Genomic DNA, 25500 nt, shown 5'->3' with positions numbered 1-25500 from the left:
CAGATACGGCTGTAACTCTTTGATGTATTAACTCAAGACTTAACTAGCTGTAAAACAGTACGTTATTAAACATGACGTGTCTTATCTAAATGTCACACTGTAACAGGTAACCACTTATAAAACACTACAGCAGCCAGAGCAGTGACTCTCCACCATGACCCGCCAGTTAGGAATTTATGATTTAGTACAGCACCCTTTTCATCTTATAGACCCAATATGAAGAGCTGAAGAAGGGCATTTACTGGTGCAAGGAAAGGCCCTGTGCAAAACCCTCTGGGTGGAGTGATCTTATAGCATTTTTTAAGGAAATCAAGAAAGCTAGTATGGCTGGAATTGGGTGGGGAGTGGGGCAGAGGACATGAGTTGTAGGAAATTAGAGGGAGGACAGGGCTGGGGGAGACTGAGCATACTGCCATAGAGGGGTTTGATAGTCTGAGGATGCAGGGGGATTAATGAGGGTTTAGCTGAGAACAACAGGGGTTCTCTCTCAGGCAGCCATGGGGAATGTGAACGGGAGGCTGAAAGAGGATGGGGGAGGGGGACAAAAAACAAACAAACAACAACTAGAGCTCGCACTGTGTGCCAGGGGCTATTCAAAGGACTTTGCATAAAGTAACTTATAGACATTCCAGAGTTCGTGCTCTTAGTCACTACTCAAACTGCCTCACTATATAATCACATCATATGGAGTATGTATGTGTGTGTTTGTATTTAGTCCTTATATTAACACCAGAGGGAAGTACTATTAATCTCTTTTCCCTCATCAGCAAAAATGGTGATAAGATGATAAGAAACTTGCTAAAGGACACATAACTGACAGTCACTTGTAGGTTAGGTTAATAATTTTACAAAGATACATCACTCATATACTTAGTGACAGTAACAAATGTTAGAAATGGCCTTAATATTAATCATCTAATAATTTTGACACCATTGAAAGTTTGGACTTTTCAGAAAACATTTACAAATATAAATATGAATTTGGAACCCGTATCATCCTTAGACATCCACAGTTTCAGAGATTATATTCTACTCATCACAGAAATAGTAAAAAGAATAAAACTCAGTCTCTGTTATACAAGCAGGGGCAAAAGTAATTTTACAGTTGTACCATAATTAATAAATTATATATAAGAATAAAGTGTTTTGTGAACTCAAAACTGTAAATCTACTTTTGCCCACCCCTGTATTATTGGAACCAATCTGTATAAACAGAACCATTACTACTTAGGTGAGTAAAGTGACAGGCCAGATTGAAACATGATTTTTTCCTTAGAGATTGTAGAACATATCTCAATCCAAACAAAACTTCTTATCAAATAAACTACATTTAAAGTATGTGTTTATTTCATTAAGTAAGGTTTTCTCAGTTACCTGTACCCAATAAAAGATGTTAGAAGTTAAGAGATATTAAAAAATGATAGAGATACTTAATTTCCATCTTTGAAAGTTAGCAAATTCCATACTTACTCCATAAAAGTAAGTCATTTAGCCCCTTATATCAATGTCACTTACTGCTAATGATGATGTGCTAGACAGACGACTCAGTGCCTGCTTGTCACTGCCGTGAGGACTTCTTCCCTCCACTGAACTTTGCGACGGCATAAGAGTCCTTCGGAGAGCTCTTCTCGGAGTTTTGGAGAAAGAGAATGCTCTTGTAACCTAGAGTTAAAAAAATTATTATTAAGCCTATATAAATTTAACATAATTTATAAAAACAATTATATATAAACAAAGCCAAATAACACCAAAAGTTTTTGTATAAATAACACATAACGAGAAACTCTTCAAACAAAGCACTGAGAAAATGTAGAACAGTCAGTCCTCACTCGGCATTGTGGTCATGAACAGGTTCTGTGACTTCACGTGAAAGGACACATAACAAAATCTAATTTACTGCAGGCTAATTGATATAAACAAGAGTTAAGTTCCTATACTGTCTCATCAACATTACAATCAAATGATGCTGAACATAATTCAAAAGCCTGCTGTACACTTGCAATCATAGAGCACTACAGTCAAATGGATAAAAGAAAGTGCGAGCATAAACCTGGCATGGAAGAGAAGAAATGCGGGTTTTATTTTGTCTGATTCTGCTAAAATATAGTTGTGATCTCTAATCCAAAGCCATTTGAAACCCAATTTCTTTATTGAAAAAGTGAAGGAGTTCATTTGACTCATGATTTAACACGTTGAACTAAGATCTATCATACATGCTAACTGCTGGGAAATGCAAAAATGATTAAATAAAGTACAAGGCTTCCCCTCAAAAGCAAAAACAACAAAAATATGTAAATCTAGCAGTAGACTTTAGCTGAAATTTTAACCTGGACAGTTAAAACTCTAGTTCTACTTTTAAAAAGCCCTTATTATCAACATTCTTACATAGCTGTCAACAACCCTGACAAAGTAAGTAGGGAAGTTATCTTCATTTACACAACTGAAACATACTATGGTCAGGTGCAGATCCCAGGCCTTCTGTCTGTCAACTGCCCTTTGCTGAACAATGTCTGAGGCAATATTTAAGAAGAATGCACACACATATATACCTAAAACACAATCAGTATACTTCTACTGAAGTAGAGTTCACAGAAGTATCTATAACAAGAATAGGAAAGATATAATTACTTGTGCCAAGGTTGTTATAATTACTGTGCCAAAGAATTCACTAAACTAAAATTATCTCTGTGAACCATGTCTATCCCAAAACTAACTGTTTTAGACTATCTTTACACTGGTGTTTATGGCAGTATTATTTTAATTTACTCTGAAAAATACTTTTTGGAGATATGTTTAAAATCTCCACTAAGTCTCACCTTTTTTGAAGTTTTTTTTATTGCTCTAGATGCTCTACTCAATGTACTATCCATATCTTTTGTATTTACTTCAAGGGTTTCTGGATCAGCAGTATAAATAAGATTTTCCTGTTGAAAAATGAACATTTTTATTATTTTAAAATAAAACGTAAAAAAATACACAACTGTTTCTAAAAATCAAACCTTTAAGCACATATCTACATATGTGAGTATATGTAAATGAAGCCATTCAATATTTTTGATGTGCTTGACATAATTTCTATTCTAAAATGTACTAATTTAAGATAGTGGAAAATAAACTCGGTAAATAAAAAAATTCATTACAAGGACAACAGATACCAATGCAACTTGAAAAAGAACTTAATATAAAATCTTACTAACAACCCTAAAACTAACAAGTTAGAAAATTAGCATAATGTATATGCTTAAAAATAACGTCTGTGACAAAACCAATATCACAAACACTTTCCTTGAGAAAAATCTCAAATTTAAACTTACACTTTCTCCAACTTTTCCCTTTCATCCTCAATTAACATGTAGAGGAATTCTAAATTGGAGGTTCTGAACCTGTGATCAAGAGTTCAGAGAAGTGGCAATGCATGGAAATCAGGAGGTATGTAATCCCCTTAAATTATGTGCAAAATTCTGTGTGTATGTAAGTGCAAAGGACATTTTTCTGAGGAGGTTTAGATCTTATATCAGATTATGAAAGGAGTCAAAGATTTCACAGAGGCCAAGAACCACTAGCCAAAATTAACCTTAAATGAAACAAACAAACTCCAAGTAATTTAAATATTAGTTGCTCAGATCATGCTTCATCTTTCAGGAGAAAGCAAGTTAAAGCAAGTGTTTTCGTATATTCCTATAACAAATTTTCACTTTAAGTTATAAATCTGGGCCATGAACTGGCAAGCTGCCTCACTACTCTAGCGCAGTAGGTAGGACTGACTGCTCTCTAGCACTATCATTCCACTGCTGGAGAGAATTTTCTACAATTGTGTGGATGTTGGTTTTTCTGAAAATTTTCTCATCTGCAAAAACGTAGAAAATACTTGGTATACCTAACCCATTGTAATCATAAAGCTAAAACAAAATAATGCATAGTAGTTCTTTGAAATGAAATGTTTAACTTGTTCATAAACACAAGGTGTTGAATATTATACTCGACAATTTAAGTGCTTGCTTTGGTTCTTCAACACTAAAATCCACAGACAGCCTTGGTTTTTCTAAAGCTTCTTTAATTTAAAACAACCAAGTCCACCTTGCCTGCTCCAGACCCTCTCTTTTCAACTTGAACTATTTGCTAAATGACACAGAGTTGCTTCTCTATTCCCATTCAGGAACAGTACTTATAATTATCACTATCCTTTAAATACAATGTTACAATTTTTACTGAGTTTTTTTTTTTCTTAACCACATCATCAGAAGAAATTTAGAAAATTTTTAACTAAAATCACCCACACACTCTACTAACCATTTACTATTTACATTTTGGTATAATTCTGACAGAATTTTCCTACATGCATGAAATATTTCAACAAAATCGTAGTTATTTAACTGTAGTTATTTACTTTGGGGTATTCCCCACCCCATGTCTTTAAATATTCAAAAGAATTATTCTTACTGAACAGCTTATAAAAGCCTCTTCTGATTATACTAGAACTAATTTTATCATTTCACTATTTTTGAACACTTAAAGTGTTTACACTTTCTTGTTAGGAAATAAACTATTATAATAATATGAAAAAGATAAAATAATACTTAGGAAGAATTTAACCAAGGAAATGAAAGATGTACATGCCATAAACAACAAAGTGTTACTGCTGAAGGAAATTAAAGGAGACACAAACAAATGGAAAAACATCCTGTGTTGATGAACTGAAAGATTTAATATTGTTAAGAGGTCAATACTACCCAAAGTAAATTACATATTCAGTAAAATCTCTATGATTTTTTTTTCAGAAAAAGAAAAATTCGTTCTAAAATTCATATGGAATTTGAAGGGACCTCAAATAGCCAAAATAATCTTTAAAATGAAACAAAAGAAACAAACAAAACAAACAAACAAAGTTCAAAGTCTCAAGCTTCCTGATTTCAAAACACTACAAAGCTACTATGCTCAAAACAATATGGTACTGACGTAAGAAATAAAAAATGGGATAAATTAGAATAGAGAGCTTAGAATAGAACCCACAGCATCAAAAATAGTCAAAGGGAAAAAAGGGCAGTTTTTTAACATCTAGATATCCACAGGCAAAAATGAATAAAGTTGGACCCTTACCTTACACCATATATAAAAATTAAGTTAAAATGGATCAAATATCTAAATAGACGAGTTAAAATTATAAAAATTCTTAGAAGAAATACAGGAAAAAAGTTTCAAGGCAATGGATTTAGCAATCATTTCTTGGTTGATACCAGCAGCAGAGACAAAAGAAAAACAGACAAAGTGGACTTCATGAAAATTTAAAAATTGTATACATAAGACTCTATCAAAGAAAGAGTAAGATGGCAACCCCACAGAATGGGAAAAAGTGTTTGCAATGTATATATCTGATAGGGGATTAATATCCATAATATATATTCCTAAAACTCAACAACAAAAAATAAACAAATTAATATTTACCACCTATATTTTATTACAGGTTTTTTAAATGGCTTCACTTTTCATTTTTAATTCTTGAATCTACAGTTAGGAATGATAAGGTTAGTATATACCATCTAATTTTCTCTAAGTATTCATGAAATATCTTAGTACCATGTGTTAACAATTTTATTAAATTGTTATGGTCCTACATTTATCATACAATGAAGTCTTATTTCAAGAATATCTGTCCTTCCCACTGATCCACCTATAAATTTTTGAATCAGTGTAAAGTGTTCTGATTATTGTAACTCGAAAGTTACAATGTCTCATAAAGGAAGTACTATTTTCTAAATGTTCCTGTTGCTTTTTTAAAAAAGAAAATCATCCTTGAAATCATTCTATCATATTCCAAATATTTTCTATAGAATTTTATAAGGACTTCAATGAATCGACATTTTTATGACTAATCAGTATTCTCACTGAGGAACATTATAGGCCTCTTTGTAAAGTAGTTTTCTTAAAATAGATATCATTTGTTCCTTATAAGGATATTCCTAGATAAACTTATACTAAACCTTATTGAAAAAGTAGTATGTGATGCAGGGGAAGGGTCTTTATTTTCTACACTTTCTAGTTGGTTACTGCTGACAAAGAGGAAAACTGTTTGTATGTATCTATATTTATTTGACCAATAGTTTTCAATTAGTTCCTGCCAATCATCTAGACAATCACATAAAAAATTTCCCTGGCTGGTGTGGCTCAGAAGATTGAGCACTGGCCCGTGAACCAAGAGGTCACCAGTTCAATTCCCAGTCAGGGTACATGCCTGGGTTCCACGAGGTCCCCAGCTGCAGACTAGCAAGAGACAACCAATAGGTGTATCCCTTGCACATTGATATTTCTTTCCCTCTCTTTCTCCCTCCTTTCCCCTCTCTAAAAGAGAGTAATTAAAAAATCTTAAAGAAAATAACAACAAACCTCTGAATAGTTAACATCTCTTGCCAAACCATGGAAAACACAGCAACAAGGACTGTGATACAAGTTCTGCCTAACCCCGAGTCTCCCTGCATTATCTTAATGTTTTATATTAACATTCGTATTTCTACACTGCTGTATATATGGCAACATAAACTAAGCACAGCTTTAACTTTAGTTTTATGAACTTAATTTTGTTTTCATTTCATTCCATTTTCAATTTTAATTTCATTTCTATTTGGATTTCATCCAATCAATACATATATACCAAAAATCTATTTTTTGACAGAAATTTTTTATCTAGACATAAAGATACATTTTTTTAAAGATTTTATTTATTCGCTTTTAGAGAGGGAAGGAAGGGAGCAAGAGAGAGAGAGAAACATCAATGTGCGGTTGCTGGGGGCCATGGCCTGCAACCCAGGCATGTATTCTGACTGGGAATCCAACCTGCGACACTTTGGTTTGCAGCCCTCGCTCAATCCATTGAGCTACGCCAGCTGGGGCAACATAAAGATAAATTAAAAAAAAGTTTTGACACAGAATAATTTTTCTCTATTATGTCATATTTTCAAACCAAAAGGTAATTTATCAATGCTCAATCTGAATTGGTCAATTCATGACATTTTTTTAAAAACTGAGAGCTGAAAATTCCAAAAAAATTATCAGAAAACAATTGGAGATAGTAAGATATTAATTTAATAAAAACAATGGATTACAAATTTAACATCCATATATCACCTATATAGATTCACGTAAATAGAAAACAACTTATGCAACTCTCTCATTTATGATAGCATCTAGTATCATTGTGTCCTCACCCTTAGCCTGTGCCTCAGTGATTTCCTCAAACTCTGTAATCATGTTAATAGCTTAGAGTTTCTGATTTGGTCAAATTAAAGTGGTACCAATAACGGACATTTATATTAACAACTTACAATGGACTGCTAATAATCAGCAGAATAATTATAATTTTAAATAAAAATCACGCAAAGTCCATTACAAAGATTATTGGTTTAGGAACACAAACTCCTTTTATATATGTTCTGTCTTCAGTCAATTATTCCTTATGTAGTAAGAAATTCTAGTTCTACAATATTGAATATTATTGAATAGAGTGAATATTGCTACTAATAAGTAGCCAGTGGTGATTCATCAAGATGTAAGGATGAGTTTGATTTTTTACAGAAGTATAAATAATTAACAGTAAAAGTACTAAACTGTAGCGTAAGACATTTAATTATCCAGTTATTTACAAACTATTCAAAGTAGAGGAAGAGAGTGTAACATTGCTTAAATTTGTTAATAGACTTATACTTTTGCTATCAGAGGCTGGAAATCTGCAATGGCTTAAGAAAAGCTATCATCTGACCACAGATGATATATGAGCCTTAAGAGTACAGACAATGTAATTGAAGGTTATATGTAGGCAAGAGACCAAAAATACATACCTAAGCATTCTAAGAAAAAAATTTTCAACAGATTAAAATATAACCTTTAAATCTGAAACAACAAATATGGGACATCACATCCATGAGGAGAAAAACTATTGAGAGGGCTTAACCAAATAAGGATACCCAGAATCTAATGTTAGTTTAATGCTCTTGGCCTTAGTTTCACACATAAAAAATGTATTAGATTAAGTGTTCTTTCAGCTTGAAAATTTTAATTCTTAAGTCATTTACAAATGGGCATGAAAAATGAAATTAGTCTATAATAAAACAGCTATACTTACTCTTAGTTATTTAAGCTCCAATTATTTAGGGTACCAAAATATACATAATAGGGCAATAACTACTGATTCCAAGAATCAGAGATTTTTACCTTTTATGTCTTGTGTGTGTGTGTGTGTGTGGGTGGGTGGGTGTATAAATACTTTCTCTTCAACATGGCAAATGTTCTCAAATGATAAGACAGTGAGGCTCAGGGTTTTTCAAAAATTTACTATGTGCATTATTTTAAATTGGAGACAGAGTTCAACTGAAGTTAACAAATATGTGAATTTACAGACATATTTCTTAGTAACAAAATTTCACAACTGAAAAAAAATTTTGTTTAAGACAGTATGAAACAGGATATTGTTAAATGTTTGCTGCCATCTTGTGGCTAAGTTTACTTTATGGAATTTGTTTCATTAGTTGAGGTCTAGCATTATTAGCCAACTTATGGCCAATAATTTAATAGATTGTATTTTAAGCAAATTTTTCCATTAACTGAGGTCAGATGGTAGGTAGCTTTTTAAAGTCATTACAGATTTCTAACCACTAATGTCAAAAGTATAATTCTAATAACGAATGAATTTTGTTAATAAATCTATGTCACTTATGATTTATGATGGAGCCTATATATAATGAAGTTAAATTATCTTATAAAGGACCTATATTTCACTCAAGAGCTACAGGCTCTTTATACCAAACCTTATTGAAAAGGTGTATGTGTGAAAAAGAGCTACACATACCTTTTTGTAAGATTTGAAAATAAGATTTCAATACAGGCTACCCAACTTCTGGTAAATCACTTAACTTTGATCATTTGATTTTCTCATCTATCTCTACTTTAATCTGTATAGGGTAATTATATATACTATATTTATATATTCATAATGGCATTTGAGTTTAAGAGGCTAGACAAAGAAAACTAGATTGGCTATTTGCCCAATAGGAAAAGCAACTTCCTACAACTCATCTACTGCTTTCAGTTAGATTAAAAAAATAAAAAATAAAAAAAAAACACACAGCAGAAAAGAATACCTTCTATTTTACAAACAGCCATGTCAAAGGGCATCTGTGAAAATCACAGGGTACATTACAAGTCCCAAAAGCCTCACTAAATCAGAAACACAGAAACTATGAGGTTATGAGGACCTTTCTATACACTAGCAACTCATAGAAATGTTACATGTGTATACTTTTAAAAATTCTTTTCCAAAACAACTTATTAAACCAGCTTTTCTCAATATACACAAAACTAAAACTTTCCTATATTCATAATTAGTAAATTATTAGAAATGCACAGGTTTAGCTTGAATGCAATGCCATGGAGTTTAATTTTTCATTATAATAGGAGATTAAGAACTTACAGTATCTGCTTTACAAATGGTGTTGGCTACATGTCGACACAGCATCTTTAGCCAGTTTTCTTTTGGAAGTTCCTCTGATGTCATCTGGAAACTGAGCAGCACATTTGCCTGCTCTGTTGGTGGCCTCACCAGCAAGGCAAAAGCATTATGGCAATCTAGAGTTCCAGAATCATAAACATTGTTACCCTTGGAAAGTGACAGATTTATACAAGTTTATTCCTTCAGACCAACAATATTCCAATGAAAAAAAACTCTCTTCACCATCCTTCCCATCCCCTCTATTTTTAATTGGACAAGAGCATCACCATATTTCATTAAAACATTAGAAAGAATTATAACAGTAAGTACCATATGATGAACCAACAATGATAATTTGATACTACATAAATAATATTTCCCATGACATTAAATATTTTGTATGATGGAGGTTTTAAACAATTAGAATGAACTTAGAATCCTAAATTTGAGTTATAAATGACTATGTAAGAATAATTTAAAAATTCAACCTACCTAAAACCATTTGAAAGAAATAAAATGTCCAAATATTAAAACTTACAAAAAGTTTTGTGACCAAGATGTGGAACCTACTTCAAACAATGAAGTCTTTCATTATTATAATCCAAAAATATGGAAATTATTTCAAATAAATGTACTACACAACCCTTAATAACTCAAAATTTGACAAGTGAGTAAAGATAAGGTATTGTTCAAATTTTCTTTAATTGTTTCTATTAACCCAAAGCCTTCCATCTTTAGAGGAAACCATGCAGACACACCACTCGGTGCCAGGTAAATAGCTAATACTGTTTTGGGTAAGCATAACCTTTTGACAATTTCGGGCCTTCAGAGAACCCTCCCTGACACTACCAAAGTCAAGAGTAAAAGCTCCCCTTAGTATACATTTAACTCCATGTCAAGACTACCCTAGTTACTTTGGGTGTATTTACTCATGCACATCTATTCCTGGTCATAGCCTAACTGCATCCTTAAAAATGCAGCCATGGACAAACAGGGAAGGCAGAAGATGCAGAGCACAGGTAATAGACTAGTAATTTCTTTTGGACTGTGAAGAAATTAAAAGTTTGGTATGGGAACAGGCTAGGTTAGAATAGTATTTTGACACGTAACCAACCATTCAAAGGATGAAGATATTCCTTAAGTGGTTACATGCCGAAGTGAGATAGCACTTTTATTTGAAAAATATCAAAAACCAGGTCAGTTCCTAGAGACAGAGCTGGGATAGAAGTACAAGAATTACTTTACCAGAACTAACCAATTATATGTAAGGATAATTTAGCACTTACACATAAAACATAAGAAAGTGAATCAAACCTGCAATGAATAATTTTATTAGCCAATAGTTTATCCAATAAGCATACCTTCAGTCTCTCTTATGTCCAGCACTTTCTTAATTTGAGAAAGAGGCATTAGTTGAACATGCTTAAGAGGGGCTGGGGGTCGGGTATGGCCATGAGGACTCTTGAAAGTGCCAATAACCTTGTGGCGTTTCCTTGCTATCTGATTACAGAAAAAAAAACATAGTTAATATGAATAAAAAGACTAAAAACATAAAATATAAAATAGTACTAATCATATAAATCTATATGCAGTTCATCTGACTATCAGTCATTCCAGAATTGCTGTGATAAGAAGTTATGTAAAAAAATCCATACACATTAACTGTGCACAGAAATGCTCATGTTTATATAATAAGAGTTCAGAAGTCAGGAAACCAGGCCAAGGAACAGGATCTATGCAAAAAATCCCAAAGGTGTGAAAAAACATAGAAGCATTGTAAGAACTAAGAGGATTAAAGAACTGAGGAATCTTCTTGAGTTCAGGGAAAAAAATAGTTGCTCTGGGGTCTCTGTACTGGCTTCGAAAGATAACTGATATCAGTTAAAGACAAGAATTCAAGATTACCTCAGATCCTGAGAATAAAGGAGTTAAATTAAAAAAAAAAAAAAGGTCTGTCTCTAATATTTTCATACTGTTGAGAAAGATGACATTTAAAAGGTAACTATACAATATACTAAACAAATGATACAAATCATAAATTCAAGATGCTGTGTTAAAATATAATTTTACCTATACTGGGGATTCATGCAAAAGGAAGGGATAGGCAAAGGAACACTGGAAAAGCCAGGAGCAAAATCAGAAAGGTCCCTGTGATTCCATGATATACTTGAGTTCTGTGAATTTTATAAGGTCTCTCAAGTTATTGTTTTCATTTCCACGAAAGCCTGTTATGTTATTTAGCTTTTTTAAAAGAACATGACTTTTGAGATTATAATCAACTGAAAGACATTCACAAAAAATCATTTAGATTGGGTTACTTAATGAATTAAGATTAATTGGTCACCATCATGAATATGATAAAATGTGGCTGAAAAGTATACCTACCTGTGTTGGCTAATTAGAAAAGCCCAAAAGGCAGTCAGTGCCACATTCACACTGAAGCAGACATATGACACAGATCTATGTTATACAGCTAATATTAAAAGTTCACTTATATAGCCCTGGCTGGCGTAGCTAAGTGGATTGAGGGTGGGCTGCGAACCAAAGCATCGCAGGTTCCATTCCCAGTCAGGGCACATGCCTGGGTTGCAGGCCACGGCCCCCAGCAACCACACATTGATGTTTCTTTCTCTCTCTCTCTTTCTCCCTCCCTTCCCTCTCTAAAAATAAATAAATAAAATCTTTAAAAAAAAAGTTCACATATTAATTGAATGGAAATAAGCAATAAGGACTCTAAATATTTTCATGCATATTTAAACATACTTGTGTCAAGTTAAAAATCAAAACACAAGCAAAATATAAAAGGAAAATATATTCTCAAACACTAAATTATTTTAGATTCAGTAAAACATCATCTGCCATATTTAAGAGAAGTCATTATAGATTTTACCACACTCTTCATTTCCAATTTGCCTAGAGGTGTGGGTTTTATGTTTGCCTATTTGTTTTTTTAGATAAATAAGCTAAAGAATAAGAGTTCAGGATTATAAATCTTTAATTCCAAATTTAATGTTAAAAATAGAGCTGTTTTAGTTACTGAGATTCTGAGAGAGAGCAGAACAAAAAGTCACTGGTAAATGTAATGAGAGGCCAGAGTATCACATAATTGACTGAAAGCTACAGGGAGTAACAAATGGCAGGAATTAAAATGGAAAGAAAGTCAGTCCAGTTATAGAAGTCTTCATGGAATTTGAAGAGGATGAAAGATCAAAAATTTAAAGTTGGCCACAACTCTCTCAAGATTAAGAGGATAAAAACCAGAATGGATTAACAGTGAAGTACCTATAACCTAACCAATTAGGTGAATATAGCCAGTTGACCTAGGGACTTCAACAGGAAAAACAAAAAAGAGCTTTATTAGAAGCTAACAAATAGAAGTACTGACAAACTATGGACAGACAGAACCCCATGACAATGCAAACTGAAGTAAGTATGATTCATAATTGACTCTACCTAGCTCCTGTTCTCAAAAGCAGAGCAGGCCAAATTTCTTACTACAGAACAGACAAGAAGTCCTGCATTACCTGCCTCATGATTTCTTAATAACTTTCTCAGTTCTGGATATGCTCAATTGTGTACAGTATTTTCACTGTCTTTACTTTTGTGTGTTGTAACATTTCTGAACAAATTAAAATACTATTTTTAACTAACCTCACAACAAAACTCTGCATTAACACAAGTGAACTTTTGGTGACTGGGCATGATTATTTATTCTCTAAGATTCCCTTTCATTTTATATTAATATACACGATATAAGAGCACAACACTAGAAAACAAGTAGAAAAGAAAAAAAGAAAGAGGTATAGTCTTTTTAAAAGAATACTCACTGCATTGTTAGAGTGATATTACCTTGTTTTTTTTTTCACATAATTTAGGAAAATAAGCTTTTTATTTGAAGAAACCTGAAACCCTAATTTGAAAGAATATATGCACCCCTATGCTCACTGTAACATTATTTACAATAGCCAAGATATGGAAGAAACCCAAGTGTCCATCAGTAGAGTGGATTTAAAAAGCTGTGGTACATTTACAGAGTGGAATACTACTCAACCATAAAAAGAAAATCTTACCCTTTGCAACAAGCATGGACGACCCTGGAGAGCATTATGCTAAATGAATAATAAGCCAGTCAGAGATAGACAAGTACCATGTGATTCCACTTAATGTGGTAACTGATGAACAAATCAACTAACATGCAAAAGACTCATAGATAAAGAGCAGGCTGACAGCTGGAGTGGAGAGAGGGCAGGACAGAGTAAATGGGTAAAGAGACTGAGCAAAAAGAAAAAAAAAATAAAGAAAACCTCATGGACCACAGACAACAATGTGGTGACTGCTGAGGGTGGTCGGGGGGAGAGGTAGAGGAGGGCATAAGGGAGGGTAATAGTAGCAGATGGAGACTAGACTAAGGGTGGTGAACACACGATACAGTCCAGAGATGATATGTTGTAGAATTGTGCATCTCATAAATTCAATAAGAAGAAAGACAGACAGACAGACAGATAGATAGATAGATAGATAGATAGATAGATAGATAAGTAGGAAGGCCATCAAATCTCTTTAATGAAAGTAACAAAGCTACCCAATAATAGAAATGTCAAACAGGTCTTCTGGTTAATATCCATTTTATCAAAATGAACAGCTTTACCTCCTGAGATGAAGGAAAATACACTCCTTTATATACCCCATTAGGCTCTTTTAAGTATTTAAAAATATACTATTAACAGAATGAAAAAAAAAGAGTTGAAAAAGGACACAAATGTAATTCAGTTTGCTTGTAGAAATAATATGGAGGAAAAACTTAAATGAGAATTTTAGAATTAGAATCATTGCACACCATCTTATATACTCACCACTCACACTCTAAACCCTGCTGACTTAGAAAGAATCAGGGAATCACAGTTCATGATATTAAATAATCAAGTTATCTCTCTTTTCGAGAAAATACTGACTTCTTTGCTGAAAAACACTTATATAAATTTCAAAATAAACTCATAATTATTTTGTACATCGTTTATAAATATACATAAAAATAAGAAGTTCCTAAAATTCTTGAGTTATTTATTCGTATGACAATAAGCTAAATTTTCATTCTGACTTAAATTTGAAGTTATGAAAATTTATGCTATTTCTTAATATTAGGTCCTCTAAAAGCATTCCATTAATCAAAATTCGTCTCAATCAAAAAGTGTGATTATTTAAGTTCACTTACTTTAAACTTGTATTTAATACTTTAATCATAGCTTGGTCTTATACATTCAAGGAAGTCACACAAATCAGCAGCGTTAATATCATATTACGTACAGCTTTACCTCCAGGCAATCGTTGAAGAGGAAGAGAGTTACTTGTTCTCCTCTGTCACAGGGGTGCTCACCAAGAGAAATTGTTTCAACTCGTTGGACTAAGCTTCGGTGAGAAGATAAAAGATTAGCCTGTACAGATTGAAAATATTAATGGATCACTTGAGATAAAGGAATTGTTTAAATTATAACTTAAAAGAAAGTGGTGCCAAGATTCATTTATATTAAAATTATAGAATCTAAATAACAAGAAAGAAAAAAAGTGAATCATCAAAAATGAATACTTACTGGGCATCCATCTACTTCATAAACAACATCAAAAATTTGCTTTTGAGCTTCAGTTTTTCTCTTATCCTCATTAATATGTCTGAAAAATCAATAAGGTTATTTTTAAAACTTTAACTTTTAAAACAACAGAATATAGAAACTGCATACAAATACTTCTCATGTTACAATAAAAGTCCTTCCAATGAGTTTATCTTAATTCTAATTAACTGAATCAGTTAAAATATTCCCTAAAAGAAGCTATTACACTTACAAAAATTCCATAGACCCTTCCAAAAAAAGTATCATTTGCCATACTCCTTACTATGTTTTTTTTAAACTATAGTCAGTATATACTTCCTAAAATGCATTACAGTCTTGTCCCTCGCTATATCGCAGTTCACTGATTGCAGCTTCACTGTATCTCAGGTTCTTTTAAGCACACAATACAGTGAAGCAGCAATCAGTGAACTGCGATATAGCGAGGGACGACTGTATATTTCACTGGTGAGTATACATATAGAATTTTATACGTTGTTAAAATTACATAGGTTTAAGAGTGTATAGAAAGTGTTTAAGAGCATATGAAGTGTTTATAAGAGTATGGGAAAGGTTAACAAGAGAATGGGAAAGGTTTATAGGAGTGTGGGAAGGGTTTATAAAGCGTTAAAATATATATAAATAAAATAAATATAACACTGCTACTTTGTGGATTTTCACCTATCATGGGGGTCTCTGGAACGTAACTCCCACGATAGGTGCGGGATCACTGTATAGCCATATAATCTTCATTTTAACAGTTTTAAGTTAAGATTTTATTAAAGTTATTCTCAGGTCATACACTGATTATTTCATTGAAACAAAAACTAAGACCACAGCTTCCAGAAAAGATGAAATAAGAAAAGCATGTACCATATTTTGCCATGTATAATGTGCACTTCTTTTACCCAAATTTTTGGAAAAAATAAGGATGCGCATTGTGCATGGGTATAATAATTACGTGTATAATGTGCTCAAAAACATGGGTGTACATTACACACAGCTAAATATGGTACCCTTCTGCCTAAAACAACTAAAAAACCTTCAAAGTATAAAGAAACAAGGGTTCTCTAGACACTGGAAGTCAATTCCTGTGTGACAGGAAACAAGGCAAGTTGGCCAACTAAGTGCTGTCTATAAGAGACATATTTAAATTCAAAGACAATAAGATGCAAGTAAAATGAGGGAAATACGACACTCGACAATAGCAAAATGTACTTTCTTCTCAAGTGTGTATGGAACAGTTGCCAGATAAAGCCATAAAATAAGCCTCAAAAATTTTAAAGGACTGAAATAATATAAACTATGTTCTCTGAAAACAATGGAAAGAAATTAAAAATTAAAAAGGAAACTATGGAAATTCACAAACATGAAAATTGAAAGTATTTAGGTAAACAGGAAATTTGAAAGTACTTAGATAAATAAAAACAAAACACAGCATACCAAAATTTATGGGATACATATAAAGAAATACTTAAAAAACTTATACCTATAAGTGCATATAATAATTTAAAAAATTAAATCAATAACGTAACCTTCCATTTTAAGAAACCGAGGGGGGAAAAAAGAGCAAACTAAACCTAAGCAAACACAAGAAAGGGAGACATAAAGATTAGAGTGGAAATTAATGAAATAGAGAATACAAAAGCAATAGAAAAAACTGACAAAACTAAAACATGGTTCTTTGAAAAAGATCAACAAAACTGACATTTAGCTAAGCTGACCAAGAAAAAAAAAAAGAAAAAGACTCAAATTACTAAAATCAGGAATAAAATTCAGGACATCACTACTGACCTTAGAGAAATTAAAAGGATTATAAAACACAATGAACAACAAATTAAATGGCTAAGATGTAATCAACAAATTTCTAGAAAGACACAAAGTACAGAAACTGATTCAAGAAGAAATAGAAAATCTGAATACACCTATAACAACAAATTCAATTAGTAATTTTAAAACTTCTTGCAATAAAAAGCTTAGGCCCAAAACACTTCATTTATGAAATTCTACCCATGACCTAAAAAATTTATACCAATTCCTCCAAAAATCAGAAGAGGCATAAACACCAAGATACCAAAGCAAAAGACATTACAAGAAAACTATATACCAACGTCCTTTATGAATACAGACACCAAAATCCTCAACAAAATACTAGCAAACCAAATCCAACAACATATAAAATGGATTCAACACCATGGCCAAGTGAGATTTTTATCCTGGAAGTACAGGCTTGAGTTAACAATAAAAAATCAATTGATGACCCTAGCTGGTGTGGCTCAGTGGACTGAGTGCCAGCCTGCGAACGGAAAGGTTGCTGGTTCAATTCCCAATCAGGGCACATGCCAAGATTGTGGGCTAGGTTCTCAGCTGGGGTCATAGGAGAGGCAACTGATAATAATAATAATAATAAATGTTATCTCGCATATCGATGTTTCTCTCCTATCTTTCCTCTTTCCTTCCCCTCTCTCTAAAAATAAATGACTAAAATCTTTTTTAAAAAATTTTAAAAATCAATTAATGCAATATACCATTCCAACAGAATAAAGGACAAAAACCACATGACCACCTCAATAGACGCAAAAAAGCATTTGACAAAATCCAATGCCCCTTCATGATAAAAAAACTCAACAAACTAGGAATAAATGAGGACTTTCTTAACCTAATAAAGGGAATCTATAAAAATCCCATAGGTAGCATCATATTTAATAGTAAAAGACTGAACACTTTCCCCCCTAAAACCAGTAAGATTTGATGTTCACTCTCACAGCTCCTGTTTAACATTGTACTAGAGCCTCAAGCCAGAGCAATTAGAAAGAAAACAAAATAAAAGGCATCCAGACTGGAAAAAAAGAATTAAAACTATCTCTCTTTGCAGATAATAGGACTGTGTTTACTGTAACTCCTAAAGAGTTCTCTAAAAAAATAACTTAGAATTAAAACAAGTTCAGCGAGCTTACAGAGTACAAGACCAATATGTATATAGTTCTACTGTCTTTCTACACACTAACAGTGAACACTCCAATAATGAAATTAAGAAAACATTTCCACTTACTATAGCATCAATAAGAATAAACTATTAGGAATAAGTCATATGGAAATATTCACAGATCAGAAAATTTACTATTGTTATGATGACAATACTCCACAAACTGAAGTAGAGATTACACAAAATCTCTATCAAATTCCCCATTATTCTTCCCCACCTCCAGAAATTGACTGGCTGAATCTAAAAGCAAAATGCAAATTAAAGGGATCCAGAATAGTCAAACTTCCAGAAAAGGAGGAACAAATTTGGAGGATTCACACTTTCCAATTTTAAAACTTAAATTACAAAGCACAGAAATCAAAACTGTGTGGTACTGGCATAATCACAGATATACAGATACATGAAATAGAATTAAGAGCCTAAAAATTTAAAGTCAACTGACTTCCAACAAAAGTGCAAAACTAATTCAGTGGGAAAAGTTGGTCTTTTTATCAAAGAGCAATGAAACAAATTTCCATTAAAAACATATTGATCTATATATACCTTAACCTTATACCAAAAAAAAAAAACAAAAAACCAAAAACAAAAACCCACCAACCAGAAATGAATACTGGACCTATGATTTTCATCTAATAATTAAAAATACAAAGCTTTTTTGAAGAAAACAGGTCACTGTTGTGACCCTGGGTTAGACCAAGATCAACATGTCTTAGATAAAATCACAAAATTACCACCCATAGGGGGAAAAAAAAAACAAATTAGATTCCATAAAAATCTAGAACTCCCATTTTTCAAAGGAAATATTAAAAAAATAAAAACAAACCACAGACTATACGAAAACATTTGCAAATCACATATTTGACAAAAGCCTTTTTTAAAACAATTCTTTTTAAAAGAATGGCTTTTTAAAAAGAACTCTAAAATAAGAACCCAAATTTATTTTTTTTAAAGATTTTATTTATTTATTTTTAGAGAGGGAAGGGAGGGAGAAAGAGAGAGAGAAACATCAATGTGGGGTTGCTGGGGGCCGTGGCCTGAAACCCAGGCATGTGCCCTGACTGGGAATGGAACCTGCGATTCTTTGGTTCGCAGCCCGCCCTCAATCCACTGAGCTATGCCAGCCAGGGCCCAAATTTTTAAAAAGCAGACAAAAGATTTGGACATACATGTGTATATCACAAGGCAGATAATATGGATGGCAAGTAAGCACATGAAAAATGCTAACCATCATTTGTCACTAGGGAAAATGTAAGTCAAAACTACAATGAGATACATCACTACACATCCATTAGAAGTTCACAAATTAAAATGAATGACCATACTTAGTAAGAATATGGAGCCACCGGTACTCAGGTAGTTAACATACATTGTTGGTGGGAATGCAAAATAACACAACCACTTTGGAAATAGTAGGGTAAATTTGTAAACACTTCCGTGACCTAGCTATTTTTACTCCTAGGTATTTACCCAGGAAAAATGAAAGTGTATGTCCACACAAAGATTTATTCACCAATGTTCACAGCAGCTTTATTTGTAGTAGCCAGACACTGAAAGCAATCAAAACATTCACCAACATATGAATGGATAAATGTGGTATTTCCATACAATGGAAAACAGTAAAAGAGAATGAACTATTGATATAAGCAACAATAAGGACTACTCTCGAAATAATTATGCAGAGTAAAAAACAAAAGCCTGACAAAAGATAATATACTGTTTGATTTAATTTAGATAAAATTCTAGAAAATGCAAATTATACTGTTTAAAACAAACAAAAAAAAAATAGCCGTTGTTGCTTTGGGATAGTCTAGAGAGGGAGAAGCAGGAAAAGTGATACCGAAGGCTATTTATAAACTTTTACGGTGACAGAAATGTTCCTTATCTTGACAGTGGTGATGGTATTGTGGGAGTATATGTATGCCAAAGTTAATCAAAATATATTTTAAATATGTAGAATTAATATGCTGAAACTACTGAAACATAAATCTATAATAAATCAATGTTTATAAATTGAGTCTATGTAATTAATGGTGTTAGAATCCCATTTTAGGGGGTTTTGTTTGTTTGTTTTGCTTAAATAAAATAGCAAGGACCATTTAATTGGTGCTGTCTCGTTATTTCCTTTACCTAACAAATTATAGTTGTTTCAATCAACCACAGTAAGCATTTAATCCTTATGCCTATTTTAAGAATCTCAAGAATTCAGATATGGTCAAATTCTGTAAGATTTATACATCAGCATCACAATTCGACATTAAAATAACAGTTTCTATAATTCAACATCTATTAAAAATCTACTATGAGCAAGTCATTTAGGATAGAGATATATTAGAAAGATTTGTAAGGTCTCAAGATGCTTAATAATGTTGAAAAATAAGGAATATTTAATCATCCATCTTATGAATTTGGCTCATTATCCCTGGAGTGGTCCACTTGACACTACTCTAAAGGCGGCGACAGGTCTAATGAGTAGTCTATTCCCTAGTTAGGTTACTTCATAACCTGTGTTTATCAAAATCTATTATATATAAATAACAAATAGCATGTGCTATTATCAAAACAAAAGTGGTAGAGTATGATACACACTACATAGAAAAGTTGGGCAAGTTAACAACCTCTCAGTTTTTCTCTTTTGTGAAAATATGTTAGCAATGACTGCCTACTTCAACAGTTTGTTGAAACAATCAAGGTTAGTAGTGTCAGAGTCTGTTCAAGTATGAAGTGTTGAAAAAAACTATTATCCTAGCCCCAAAATAAATCAAAAGACTCACTGATGAACACATAAATACTAAATAAGCAAAAAACAAAACATGCACAGAACTGTCAGTAGCAAGAGAAACTGGTATTCACTACTTTGAGTGTTACTTTACTGTTGGAGCCTCATCTTGCAGCCAGTAAAGTTCCTCGCTAACAGTTCCTTTGCAAATATTTTAAGAAATATTTCATATTGATGCATCTCAAAATCTCAGACATCATTCCTTTAAATCTATTAAATATGCTGATATGTAAAGTCTTAAGAAATGAAGTGTTCTTGCCCTTTATGAGACAAAGCAATACCAACCTTCTTCTCGATTCTAATCGTAATAGTCAGAAAAGATCACTTCTGATCAGAACTATGCCTACAAGTTTATAACAATCAAGGCCCTAAGTCAATTTTATTGAGTTTATGCCTTTCTTACATCTCCAACCAACCCCAACAATTTAATCCCTTAAAATTCAAGGTAAGAAACAAAAAGCTAAAAGTAAAGTGAAGAGAGTATGATAAACATTTTATTTTTATTTCACTACTGTCAAATTCCCAAGATAAATGTGGGCAGTTTATATGAATATGAAGATAAAAATAAACTATGACTAGAGACATATGAAGAAAATGTCTATTAGTAAATTATAACATTTTCAATTTTGCAAACCATTGCTATTCCCTGTGCATAATAGTTTAATAGTTTAAGAAATAAATGTTTTTGATTAATCAATATTTTCTTATAACACTCTCATTTTAATGTGTAACTACACTATTAGAAAAATAGCTTCAATATTTTACAAGTATTTGTTGACATTCTTCTCTCCATTTATGACTCTAATTGTTCTATCAATTCCATTCTAAATCCAAGGAAGAATAAAAAATTGAAAAAATGCACTTACGTCATTACTTCCCTTAGTGATTCAATAGCATTTTCTAGAGTGCTTTTGTCAGGATTTTCCTCAGCTGTATGCTTCTTAAGGTCTGTAATGATAAAATGGTTTTTTCCATGATTAACAAAAATTTAGTGGTTTTCCCTCTAAGATTTAAAAACACTGTATAGCCTACAGCTATACCACCCTGAAGCACCTGATCTCATCTGAAAAATGCTGTCAAGGAGAGTATAAGATGTCCTCTGCAACATCTCCAAATGTGTCAACATCTGAATCATAGGGATGCCAGAAGGACAATAACAGCAAGATTGAAAACTTACTTGAAAAAAATAATGAAAAACAAAACAAAACAAAACAAAAAACTTCCCTAATTTGATAAAGGAAACAGACATACAAGTCCAGGAAGGACAGGAAGTCCCAAAGATATTGGACCCAAAGATGTCCACACCAAGACACATCATAATTAACATGCCAAAGGTTAAAAATCATGAGAGAGCCCTGGCTGGTGTAGCTCAGTGGATTGAGTAGACTGTGAACCAAAGGGTCACCAGTTCGATTCCCAGTCAGGACACAAGCCTGGGTTGCAGGCCAGGTCCCCAGTGGGGGTCACATGAGAGTTAACCACACATTAATGTTTCTTTCCCCCCCTTTCTCCCTCCCTTCTCCTCTCTCTAAAAATAAATACATAAAATCTTAAAAAAAAAAAGATCAAGAGAATTTTAACACATTTCCTACCGCTCACGAGTTTTTTTTTCTCGTGTTTTGAGCACCTCAATTCACAAACAAAAATGAAGTATAAACAGTTTCTGCTATCAGAAGAGTCTCACAAACAATGGGAAGACAAAGAAACAATCCCCAAATGAAAGGAAAGGAGGAAGTCTCAGAAAGAATGCTAAATGAAATAGAGGCAACTCAACTATCAGATACTGAGTTCAAAGCAATGATTGTCAGGAAGCTCAATGAGCTCACAATGAGATACCAGAAACTGCAGGGAAGCTACAATGAGCTCACTGCAAACTCTATCAACATGAAAAAGGAAACAGAAACTATCAACAAGGGCCAAGAGGAAATGAAGGACAGTTTCTGCTTTCGGTGGCCAGAGACTGGATAACGAATGACAATAATGAAGGCCCTCCAGACCCAGAGACAAATCTGTCTAGCCCTTCCCCTGGGGGTGCAAGGAGAGCACCTTGTAAAGATCCACCCAAAAGGTTGTCAGGTGATATGAAGCAGCATGCACCTGCGTGTATTCCATCAAGTGGAAAGAAAAAATTTCCTACAAGAGCCTGCAGAGTTTATGCCGCCCATGGAAAAAGGAGCGAATCTAGATATTTATGTAAATTTTGTTTGGTCCCTCTTCATAGAGGAAAATGTTTTACGCAGTACCATACATTAAAAAAGTACTAGGAACTTTAATTGTTTAATTTGTTGTTTAATTTTTTGTAAATAAAAATGTTATAATTATTGAAAAACAACACCTAAAGTGCATTATGATCTGTAGTTATAATGATTTAAATAACATGCAGTTTGCCCAAAAACGTGCGGTCCCTGGCGTATGTCTTAGAGATTTCTAAGAGGTACACAATGTGTTAAGAGCCACAAGAGAAAAGCAAAGTTACCAACAAAGGAGTTCCTGTAGGACTGTCAGCTGATTTCTCAAAAGAAACCTTACAGGCAAGAAGGGACTAGCAAGAAGTATTCAAAATGTTGAAAAGCAAGGACCTACAACCAAGATTGCTCTATCCAGCAAAGCTATCATTTAGAATGGAAGGGCAGATAAAGTGCTTCCCAGACAAGTCAAAGCTAAAGGAGTTCATCATCACCAAGCCATTACTATATGAAATGTTAAAGGGACTTATTTAAGAAAAGGAAGATGATCAAAGCTATGAACATTAAAATGGCAACAAATTCTCAACTATCAACAATTGAATCTAAAAATACAAATTAAGCAAACAAGCAGAACAGGAACAGAATCACAGATATAGAGATCATTTGGGGGGTTATCAGCTGGGAAAGAGAAGGAATCACCTCTTGCCTTGTGATATTTTTGGGTGAATGGTATGTTTACATAAGTATAAAATGATTTTAAATTAGTGATACACCATGAAATGTAAGAAGACTTTTGGTGGAGAGATAAAAAGTACAATACTAGTCAATATAATCGATATGAGAAAAAATAAAGCATTTTAAACCAGACTAAGTTTTTGTAACACAAGTGATTAAGATTATCCATAAAGATGTTATGTATGTAAAGGATATAAGCTTTAAATGCTGAAATCTAAGAAAACTATCAAAACAAAAATGTTTCCAATTTTTTAGAACAAAACCTTTCCATTAAATCATCCAAAGTGGTTTGAAAAGCGAATAGGCAAGTACCATTCAGAAGTAACACAACACTGGGTAACCTCTGTACTGGTCGGATGAGGAGTTCAACAAGGCTTTGCCGTCCACATTCTGGTTTAGCTTGGTTTATCTGAAAGAAATTAATTTATTAAACAATTTTTAACAAATGTTCTCTACAAACACTAGACACCCTACATTTATCAGATTACATGTGATCATTAGTACCCTGATGACTAATTGCAGAGGTGGGGTGGCATTTGTTCATTCAGTGGCAGATTAATGTAGCTAAAACATCTTCCAAGGCCTGAACTAACCTCCTGGCCAGCCAAGCATTAACATCTCAACCAGAGAGTGAGTTCCTCTACACACTACTATGTATTTCATCTTAAGCTACTCTTAAATCTATATCATTCACAAGATAAAATATTTAAAAATTAATTATGCTATCCTGACTGGTGTAGCTCAAGTAATTGTGTGTCGTCCCACAAACTGAAAGGTCTCCTGATCAATTCCCCGTCAGGGTAATGCCTGGATTGCAGGCCAGGTCCTCAGTTGGGGGCATGCGAGAGTCAACCAATCAATGTTTCTCTCACACATCAATGTTTCTATCTCTCCCTCCCTTACCCCTCTCTAAAAATAAATAAATAAAATCTTTTAAAAAATATTAATTATGCTGACACCATTGGAGAAACCAAATAAAGCATTGATAAGGGGGGATAAATCACTAAAGGCAAACAAAATCGCCCTGGAAATTTTTAGGTGTTTGAGAACTAAAACATGAATAATTTAAAAAATAATAATCACCATACACATTCTTATTTACTCAGCTGACTCTTGGACTTTGCTACCTAATATGTCAAACCTTCAGAAGCTAAACATCACTGCCACTCTCAGGTACAGCTAAAGTTAACAGATAACATCAAGGTGTCCTTACATGCATACACTTTTACTAAAAGCATAATTTTAATAAATTCTTTCAGATATTATTCTCAGATTTTTATTTGAAAGAATGTATATTACCTTCAGAAAAGCATGAAATCTTGGTTTCTGTTTTTCACATTTAATAATTGTTTCCTTGCTCATTTCAAAGAAGTTTACAAAGGGAGGGTAGGTTTTTACCAAATCTTTTGACTAGGAAGAAGGAAAAAAAACAACATTAATTTGTAATGTATTTCACCCTTACACAATGAAACTTAAAATCAATAATCAATAGTCACAATCTGACATAATTGAAGGCAAAAGTTTATAAGTTTCTTCTCATATTAAATAAAAAAATTACTTTATAAACTTCTCACTAATGAGTGAGTTAATTGCTAAACAAAATGCATCAACTGACACATAATGGCCTAGAACCTGAAAAATAAAGACTGGGAAGAAACAAAAGTATATTAAAGCTTACTGTACTGATATAAGTACTACAAGTTTAAAAACATCTATACATTAATTAACAACAAAGAAGC

At 32.9% G+C, this 25500-nt stretch overlaps 1 protein-coding gene across 9 annotated transcripts in view; it reads right to left on the bottom strand.

Moving 5' to 3' along the window:
- Positions 1-25500, bottom strand: part of ECT2 (epithelial cell transforming 2) — a 52564-nt gene that overhangs the window by 3528 nt on the left and 23536 nt on the right. For all 9 annotated transcript variants that reach the window (XM_045851998.1, XM_045852000.1, XM_045852001.1 and 6 more), the window contains 9 exons: positions 25061-25171; positions 24074-24170; positions 21707-21788; positions 15064-15142; positions 14788-14907; positions 10837-10975; positions 9458-9612; positions 2817-2924; positions 1516-1662 (listed from right to left, as the gene is read on the bottom strand). In XM_045851998.1, coding sequence (XP_045707954.1) covers positions 1516-1662; positions 2817-2924; positions 9458-9612; positions 10837-10975; positions 14788-14907; positions 15064-15142; positions 21707-21788; positions 24074-24170; positions 25061-25171 — 1038 coding nt within the window. The remainder of the gene's footprint in view (positions 1-1515; positions 1663-2816; positions 2925-9457; positions 9613-10836; positions 10976-14787; positions 14908-15063; positions 15143-21706; positions 21789-24073; positions 24171-25060; positions 25172-25500) is intronic.

The sequence above is a fragment of the Phyllostomus hastatus genome, unplaced genomic scaffold, assembly GCF_019186645.2.
Source record: "Phyllostomus hastatus isolate PE091 unplaced genomic scaffold, TTU_PhHast_1.1 phas_contig_86, whole genome shotgun sequence".
Classification (NCBI taxonomy): Eukaryota; Metazoa; Chordata; class Mammalia; order Chiroptera; family Phyllostomidae; genus Phyllostomus; species Phyllostomus hastatus.
This window is presented reverse-complemented; position numbering and strand designations above follow the sequence as displayed.